At 42.4% G+C, this 10,000-nt stretch overlaps 1 protein-coding gene across 1 annotated transcript in view; it reads right to left on the bottom strand.

The window, feature by feature from the left end:
- Positions 1-4,285: 4,285 nt before the first annotated feature.
- cxxc4 (CXXC finger 4) overlaps positions 4,286-10,000 on the bottom strand; it is a gene marked incomplete at both ends in the record, with an annotated part of 65,799 nt that continues 60,084 nt past the window's right edge. Inside the window, one exon of the mRNA XM_079499327.1 lies at positions 4,286-4,330. Coding sequence (XP_079355453.1) covers positions 4,286-4,330 — 45 coding nt within the window. The remainder of the gene's footprint in view (positions 4,331-10,000) is intronic.

Genomic DNA, 10,000 nt, shown 5'->3' with positions numbered 1-10,000 from the left:
GAATGTGTGTGTGAATGGGTGAATGGGTGAATGTAATGCACAATCTATGTAAAGCGCCTTGGATAAAGGCGCCAAATGCACCATTTACCATTTACCATTTATAATGCAATACCATGATCAGTATTATGGTCAGTATCATGGTCAGTATCATGGTCAGTATCATGGTCAGTATCATGGTCAGTATGTCCAGTATCATGGTCAGTATCATGGTCAGTATCATGTCCAGTATCATGGTCAGTATCATGTCAATATCATGGTCAGTATCATGGTCAGTATCATGGTCAGTATCATGTCCAGTATCATGGTCAGTATCATTGTCAGTATCATGGTCAGTAACATGTCCAGTGTCATGGTCAGTATCATGTCAATATCATGGTCAGTATCATGGTCAGTATCAGGTCCAGTATCATGGTCAGTATCATGGCAATATCACGCACAGTACCAAGGTCAGGTCAAAGATCCTAAATTACTGAGGCACTACATTGTCTCTGCATTTGATGTAATATATGTGTTAACCTTGCTTACTGTAAGTTGCTCTGGATAAATTGTAAATGGTAAATCAAGAGAGAGCACCCGATGGACCCGTAGTACGACAAGCAAGACTAAACTAAGCGATGTGCATTGTGTGGGGGAACAAAAACACATATATAAAATGTATATATGAGTATTTAATTTTAAAAATATGTTTGGAATGTTCTCAACAAGGCTATATGTGCATTCATGTCCATTATAATGCCTGTCAAATTTGATTTTACATTTAAATGTCATTTGACTATCAAAAGCCTTTCTGTCAAAAATGTAAACGTTTAAATTGAATATTACACATTTATGATGTTGATTTAATGATGTAGCTCTAATAAAAGCCATAAACAACAATTTTGTGTTATTACAAACAAATAGCTTGATTATTTAATATATTACAACTATGAGAATTACCAGTATAATACATTATGACAAGTGTACAACAACTATATTATAATACTTGACCTTATAAGTCATTATATTATTTTTACAATGACTATTTATGAGTGCTTATAACTATATTTATACAGTGATATAAGCAGATATGTTTATAACGCATTATTGACATAACGCGTGTGTGCGCGTGCGTGCGTGTGCGTGCGTGCGTGCGTGTGCGTGCGTGCGTGCGTGTGTGTGTGTGCTCGTGCGTGCGTGCGTGCACGTGTGTCCTTCACCATTACCCACTAACCCTGCTCCCTGTGTGAAGAGAAGAAGCGCCATCGGAGCCTGTGAGGGTTTTAAAATCCAAGCTCCAGAATGTGCCGCGTGTAGCAGAGGAAGGAGGTGGGCGATGGATTAGTGGGAGCCTCAGCCTCTGATGTTATTTAATCTCACCAGTCTCGCCGTGAGCCAATGAGCAAGCCAAACTAGCCAGCCAGCCAGCCAGCCAGCTAGCTTTCCACCCAAGCCTAGCCTAGCCAAGCCAAGCCAAGCCAAGCCGTACCCCTTGATGCACATTATGGCCTTATGATCACCCAGTCCAATGGATTTTGTACACAAACGCCAGGCGGGTTTGCCACTGCCATCACCATTCACCTCCTCAGTCACCCCCACTGCTGTCACTGCTGCTACATAACGGTTCATTCTGCCAAACGTCTCCCTGCCTCGATCTAAACAGCCAGCAGCTCCAATTGTCAAAATGGACGTGGTGATGTGGCGAGAGGAGAATGGTCTCGCTTGATTTCCCCCCGTCTCTCGCCTGCCTTTGCCCGTCTCTTTCTCTCTCTCCTCTGTGCCACACACATGCATGCACAGTTGCACACACGCATGCATGCACGCACGCACGCACGCACGCACGCACGCACGCACGCACGCACGCACGCACGCAAGCACGCACGCACGCACGCACGCACGCACGCACTCACGCACGCACCCTTATCACCAGCCTGAACCCAAATGTGTGTCTGTCCTTCCTCATCTACGACCCTCTCTCTCTCTCTCTCTCTCTCTCCTCCTCCAACCTTGCTCCACCTATAGTCCACTTTATTCTCAGTTTATAGCCCAAATATGTGCCTCTACCTCCCTTCCTCCTTTTTCTACTGTGCCTTTCTCATCCCTCCAAACACACACATATACACACACATGCTCGCACACACAGTAGCACACACACACAGTCACACACACACACAAACACACTCACGCACTCACACACGCCTTTACCCCCCACCCCCACCCGGAAATCGCTCAATTGCACAAGCCATCTCGGGAGCCTGCGTCTCGCTCCAGACCCCCAACCCCCCCCCCCCCCCCTCACCATCACCATCCTCACTCCTCTCACTCAGCCCCCACCCCAGCACCCCACCCCCTCCTCCCCAAGTGCATTCCAGCATGACAAACCCCATGGGATTTCAGTAGTCCTTTAAAGCCTGCTGCCTGCCTGCTGCTGGGAACCTGCTCTTCTCCATGCTACATTTTAGTATTCCAGGGAATACGTGACTGGGGAGGCAACCCAAGGCTGTTATATATTTCTCACCCCGAATCTCCTTCGCCTGCTTTCTCCATCTGCCGATTATTGTTTTGCAGTGTGTGTGTGTGTGTGTGTGTGTGTGTGTGTGTGTGTGTGTGTGTGTGTGTGTGTGTGTGTGTGTGTGTGCGTGTGCGTGTGCGTGTGTGATCTTGATTGATCGCTGATCAGCTTGTCTGTTTTTGAATTTCTATTTACTATATGCGGCGATAAAGTGTGTGCATTTCCTTTCTTATTGAAATATTTTCACTGGGTTTCGCTGGGTTTCTTTTTCAGAAGTCCTTTTTTATTTTAACACATAAAAGCATCACAACAACAATATACAAATTCTTAGTAATCTTTAAAACCAAAACACATTTACACATGCAACAATAGGGTTTAAAGACAATGAGTAACTTATTGAGTGATCTTTAATTTGGAATGTGTACCGTTACTCCGTGGGAGGACAAAAGTTTTGTTCTGCTGTCCGCAGAAGAAAGGTCCAGGCTGTCACTTTAACTCCAGAACAACATATGTATACTGTACTATAATGTCTTTAAACATAACCTACAATCTCTTTTACTGCCATTAATCTCTATACCTCTTAAGACAGTTTTTGTGTACAACCTTTATAGTGTTCCAAAAACAAAACCACAGAAATATGATCAGGTTGGTCTTTTTGCAGTTATGTTAGAAGAATCATAATACACAATTCCACAAGAAGTTCACCATCAGAGAGCAGCCTGCACCGCTAATGTTGACCATCTTGTGTCATTACAATGGAGTGTACGTTCCTCTGTCACTTTATACAAGTGCAACTCGCCACACAAGACAATGTGCCCTGTAGTACCGTGGTGAAGTTGACATGAAGAGGACCCCTTTTAACATGAAGCCACCAAAGAACCCATGCTGCCACCATCCGTGTGAATTGTGCCTCTGAAGATCGCATTTCCCGAGATGGTCTTACACTCAGCCAGAGGTGCACGCTAGAGAAAAAGGAATGGCTTGCAAACAAAAAAACAAAAGACAGAACTGGGTAAAGATAGTTTGGCTTGATGCGATAATTCAAAAGTTAACTGAAATGAAACATAGGAAGAAGAATAATCAGTGGTAGAGATTATTGCTCCAGAGTAGAGTGGGTAGTCACAGGTTTTTTTTGTCCCCCGTTATCATGTATTTGATCCTCATGATCTCTTCTTCCTTCTCCTCGGTTTGACGGATTCAGGATGATTGTTATGATTGTCTATTGAGTCCTTTACATAGGATGCCGGCTGTAAAACAAAAACAAAAAGGGGGGGAAAAGAAAAAAAGAAACTCGCTACAGCCACGACACTGAAAAACACATTCATAGACACCAAAAATATACATTATGATACTGTCAAAAGGTACAATAATTACACTGAAAAGGAAATTACAGCGTTTAAACCAACACCCAGAATGTTTTTCATTTCATCTTTTTGTCCGCCTCTCTTCTCTTCCACTCGTCGTCATCTCCTTCTGTGGTGAGGTGGGCGGGTGGGGGAGGGGGGCGGTGGTTATGGTGGTGGTACGGGGGGGGGGGGGGGGGGGGGGGGGTGGGGACTGGGGTACAGTGAGCCCCTCAAGAGCTGCTGGCAGAAAGTCTGAGTCCCACCTTTACCCTCCTGTGATGTGTACGGTGTGTGTGTGTGTGTGTGTGTGTGTGTGTGTGTGTGTGTGTGTGTGTGTGTGCGTGTGTGTGTGTGTGTGCGTGTGCGTGTGTGCATGTGCGTGTGTGTGTGTGTGTGGCCGGAGTGTTGTGGTGTGCGGGAGCCGGGAGGTCGGTGGCCATGGTTGGCTGCTCTAGAAGAACCACCGGAAAGCTTCACCGGTGTTGACTGGCGTTCTCTGCGGGAGACATAAAGTGAAGGACACAGTGTTACTTTGCAGCTTTCTCAGAGCAGTCAGAGAGCTAAGTGTCCCTGATGCCAGTGATTCTCAAACTTTGTAATTGCAAGGACCCCTTGATATACAACCCCATAACTCTGTAGTATAAGTATTGAACAAAGTTGACCCTTAACGGTCTATTTGGTTCAATACTTACACTCTCAGAGTTACAGACCTGTAAGGCTTAATTTTGTTCCTTAGCTGGGGACCCCTGGAACCCCATCCAGGACCCCTGGAGGTCCCTGGACCACACTTTGAGAATCACTGCTTTATGTACTGTAGCCATATAGCAAAGTCACTGAAAGAAAAACACTATTTGTGTATTAGTCAACTTTCTTCAATGACAAACATTTAAACATTTAAAGATGGAGTGCCATGATTTACGTACTTTTTCTGTTTTGTATGTGTCTATGGAGTTAACATTACTTATAATATATAATATTGAAATTTGTCTTCCCTGTGTATTTTTGGTTTCTCTAAAGGCCCAATCGAGGCCCAGGTCAAAAGGCCCAATCGAAATGACAGTGATATAGTGACATCACAATACCATCCGCTCCCCTAACCCCTCCCCCTTTATCATACAACAACAGCTGTGGGTGCGGCTTCAGTTCAGGTGGATCACCACCCTTCAACACCCACCTGGCAACAGGCCACATACAAATATAGTTTTAACCCTTTCTGTACACTTTTTTTGAAAAAAATCTTTCTCCTAGTATAGTACCTGATGATCATGTTTTAGGGGGGAAAAAAACGTCACTCCATCTTTAAAAATGATGTCAATGGATGCAAGTGTAAAAAAAGTCGAGCAACCAAATCGGCGAGTGCTATTTTTACAGCGACCCCCCTCCCCCTCCCCCTCCCCCACCACCATCACCCAAAACCTACAGGATATTTCACCAAAGAACAAGCCAAGGTGAAACACTATCCACGTCCCACCCACACCCAAATAATCATTACGCAGGATGAAATATTCAATACAAATTCCCAAGAAGCAACAATGAGGCATTTAATTACTGAGAGCTCCAGCCGCAGTGAGGGGGAACAGTGCATCATTTCAATTTGAGCCAGCGCCAATCTCCCTCGCCACCCCCCCCCCCCCCCCCCCCCCCCTTCCCCATTCCTCCTTTCCTGCATGTCTCCACACCAATCCCCTCAGTTAGTGACAGCCTCCCTTTTTTGGGGAACAACTCATTTGGTAGTCAGGAACATAAAAACAACCAAAGTCGTCCACCACCAATAGAGTTTTTTTTTAATTGTTTTTTGTTTAACATTTTAATAATAAGTGTCATATTCTGGGGTGAACATAAGCCAAAAATAGCTGATTTATAAGCTTTGAGAAGCACAGCTTCATGTACTGTACCCTATGACTGTGCTGCAGTGAGGGGCAACAGTGCCATAACATTTGACAGTACTACTGTACTCTTAATAATCTTGTTAATAAAGTATTCAATCAACAATCTTTCAATCTATGGAGCTATGCCTGCGGGGGCAAGGCAGTAAACCCCCTACATACTCTGTAGTAAACTGTAGTTTTCTCTGGACAAGCGTAACAACTAAACAAATACAGAAAATCACTTGATATTTTGCTTTACCGGTGAAAAAACAACTTCACAATCAGTAGTAATATGTAATATGAAATTAATAAATATAGGATATGTGATTCAGATATGTCAGATATGTCCAATGGAATCAATCACCTAGCTGTCCCTTTATTTTTTTAAAGACAAGCTACAGCCAATTGAAAAGAAAAAAAGAAATTGCAGCATTTAAAATGTCTATTTTCATGGGCTTTATTCATGAGCAAAAACAGCCATTTGTTTTTTAACTGGACATAAAAGAACACATGCTCACAGTCAACAAAACCAGAGGGTAGAAAGAAGAGGGGGGTGGGGCACTCTAAGATAAGCTAAATAGCACCTTTTTTATATATAATTTTTATCCCACGATTTTGCAACCCATTTTTTCACCCAGTGTCAATCTAATGTAATCCTGGGCGCTACACTTCCTCTGCCAACCCGGGAGGCAGCAGACTGACCTCATGCTTCCCTCTATGCATGAGGAGTCCAAGCTGCTTCTTTTCACCTGACAGGGGGGAGTTTCCCCGGACGTAGCGCGTGGAAGGAACACGTTATTCCAACCAGATCCTTTCCCCTACCATCAGGCGCCCCGGCTGGCCAGGGGGAGGTAGTTCAGAGACCAGGATTAGGCTACTGCAGGTTTTTTGTGTGGGTACCTACCCTACCTAACCCCAACCCTAACCTTTGAGTGTTATAATTCGACTGATAACCTCCAATAGACCGATACAAGACCACAGGTAGCCTAGTCTGTACAACAGTGACCTGGTATAAGCCGACAGCTCCACTAAATAAACAGATTTTGCTCTCTATCATAAGCAAAGTGAAGAACAATATGCCAGGCTATGTTACGCCACAACGTAAGTATTGTCAACAGGTAGATTTATAGAATAGGACACCATAGGACACAATGGAATGTGGCCCCTGACTTCACTGTACCGAGATTAAAACACAGAAAACACAACATAATAAATACACCAATGGTATATATATTATTATTATTATTATATTTTTCACCATCATTTTCATTTTCAAAACCTTCAAACAAGCTAAAGGTGTTTATTTTGCTGTCATTCATTCACTTGATATGTAAATCTAAAGATAGCAAACTGAGTTGTAGCATTATTTTTAACACCACATCCTGTGAGTTAAATGATCCTTTCAAGATAATAATACAGCACAGCAGAGTACAAAGACTGCCAAGTCAAAAGCAAACCCCCAAGATATTGGCAACAGGCTTATTTCATGGTGAAATACAAATATTTTCAAGTTGCCAGGGTTAAACTGCATTGCACATGTCACTATGCTTTAACTATGACGTTTCGATCCTTTCTATCTTCAACAGAACAAATGTTGGCAGGATTAACATACAGTATTTACACACTGAGCACAGAACATTTTCATTCATATACATCAATGGATGTTTGCTTGTTATAATTTGATACTGCTTGGAAATCCAAATGTCACTCTCTTGTCATATCACAGCTTATTTTACAGTGTACCCAAATGGACCCATAGCCTACCTATATGAAACTCTGGGAGTGTACAAATGTAACCTAATGAACCATTACAGGTGGACGCAGAAGGGTCACTTACGGGTCCTTTTGGTTACATTTGAACACTCACAGATGAATACACTAGCCTACGTTGTTCTCATCAGAGCCCACTGGGTTTCTCAAAGCCCACTGTGGGTTGTGACCCAACATTGAGAAGTACTCCTTGGTGAATTGAGAAGGTATACCTGTAACATTGTAAACGTTTCATACTTTTCTTTTCGCTCCTATGCCACCAAAATGTGGCACCAAAATGTGGAACGCCCTACCAACAGTCATTAAGACATGCAAATCCCTTGACTCCTTCAAAACCGCTCTCAAAGGGCACCTACGGACGGCTGCATTTCGAAACTGGCCTCCGTAAAATCTGAATCCCCCCCACCGCCCACCCCTTTTTCCCCTCACTGTAAATGTTTCTTTTCCCTTTTTACCTCCCCTATGATGAATTCCTGTTCTGTTCTTTGACTATATAGAAGTGTCTATTTGTACGTCTCTAAATGTTTTGATGAATTGAACAAGGTGGACCCTCTTGTAAACAAGTGTAATGCTTAATTGGGTCGTACACTCACAGTTAACAGTCTTTGTATTGAGTTTGTGCTTGAAATGTACTGTAATTCTACAAATTGTTAATAAATATTTCAATCAATCAATCAATCAAACTTTAAAAGCAAGTCAGCATGTCAAAACTACAGAAGGCAAGGTGGAATTGAATCCCAGAATACACCTGGAGCAACTAGACCTGTGGATCTATTCTAATGTATGGCTAACTAGCTCTGTCATAGGTTGCCAATCAGAAGCCTGAATGAATACTTACAGTAGTTGCATGCCAGTGCTCAAAGCGAGTCGCATTGCAGAACAATGTGAGCTTGTTGGCTAATTTCAGTGTGCGGCATGGTATGGTAGTGGTATAGACAAGCATAAATCTATCATAAGGGAAACACTGCACAATTCTACTAACACTACATATTCACTACAATGATGAAAGGAGGAGTGTTCAAAATATTTTAGGTAGGGCTCCTGTGAAAATGGGTGCTGTAGAGCTTGATAACAGGCAATTCACTTGTCAGCCTTCTGATTGGTCCCTGATTGACTAACCAGCAGGCTCTTTCTGCCTTGTTCCGCCCTCATTCCGCCTTGTTTATGTTAAATTTGCTAAAACTAAAACAAACATGATGTCATGTCACCATGCTGCACCTGTGATGTTCCTTTTTACTGACACCAAGTTTAAAATAAGAATTGGATGCACAGAATATCAATATGAAGCAACTTATTTGAATGGTAGTGGATGGAGAGAAAGGATTTTTGTCCAACCATGAAATGGCAACCAATTGGTGCGAAGAGGGGCACAACCAGGGGCGGGACTTGACAAAGGGTGAATTTGACTGGGGCCCGTGTCTATCCTATGAGTGCCAATTTAACTGGGGGGCATACGTTAGTCCGACGTACCAACAGTCCGACATACGTGACCGGTTAAAGCTGCTATAAGCAATAATATGTCAAAATTTTAATGACCTTTTTTTTATTTCTTTTTTTATTCAGACAGCCAGCAATGGGTAGAAAGCTCCCAAAAAAAATTAGTCTCTGTGACACATCTGCATTCAAAGATTTTCCTAGAAGCTTTGTCATTGGTCGGAAAAAAAACCCCGGTCGCAATGACTAACCAATCAGGAAGTAGACAGGCAAATCGACCAATGACAAAGCTTCTAGGAAAATCTTTGAATGCAGATTGCGGCCCCTAGATGTGTCACAGAGACTACATTTTTGCTGGCTTGTCTGAATACAAAAAAAATAAAAAATAAAACGTCATTAAAATGTTGACTTAATTGCTTATAGCAGCTTTAAGACTCACCAGTGGGCAGTGGCTCCGACATGTGTGGCCGGTTAAGACACATGCGTGACCGGTTAAGACACATGTGTGGCCGGTTAAGACTCACCCATGGTTCCATGTGCGTTTAGGGGCAAAATGTACAAAATGCCGATATCAATATACTGTATATGTGCTGTGCTGTGCTGTAATGGAATGGAAGCTGGATAGTTTTGAGTTGAACAATAATGTATACAGTACACTTATAAATAACTGAAAATAAAACACACATAGAACATTTAGAACATTTATGTTCTAGCTAATGCATTTTATTCTTTTGTATTTTTTTGTATTTTTTTTTGTATCAGCAAATATCAGACAACATGTGTGTTTGACTGTATGTGTATATGCCAATATATATATATATATATATATCAATTATGGTCAGGCTCTAAGTTTAAATTTGAAAAGAAAACAGAGAACAGAAAACAGGATTTGTAGCCTACTTGTATAGAGTATCGAAGTCCTGACATCACTCGTTCATCCCCTGGGTCACGGAAGTAATTCTTCTATGGAGAATAACATTGGTACATCTTAGAATCGTCTCAAAAATAAACAAATTACACCAAAAATATTGTCAGGGAGGTGGTTCTGTATCGTTTATCGTTTAAGTCAGTCACTTTATATTTGATACAGTCAG

The sequence above is a fragment of the Electrona antarctica genome (genome assembly GCF_951216825.1).
Source record: "Electrona antarctica genome assembly, chromosome: 4".
NCBI classification, from domain to species: domain Eukaryota; kingdom Metazoa; phylum Chordata; class Actinopteri; order Myctophiformes; family Myctophidae; genus Electrona; species Electrona antarctica.
Note: the sequence above shows the minus strand (reverse complement) of the source record. Positions and strands in the feature narration are given on the sequence as shown.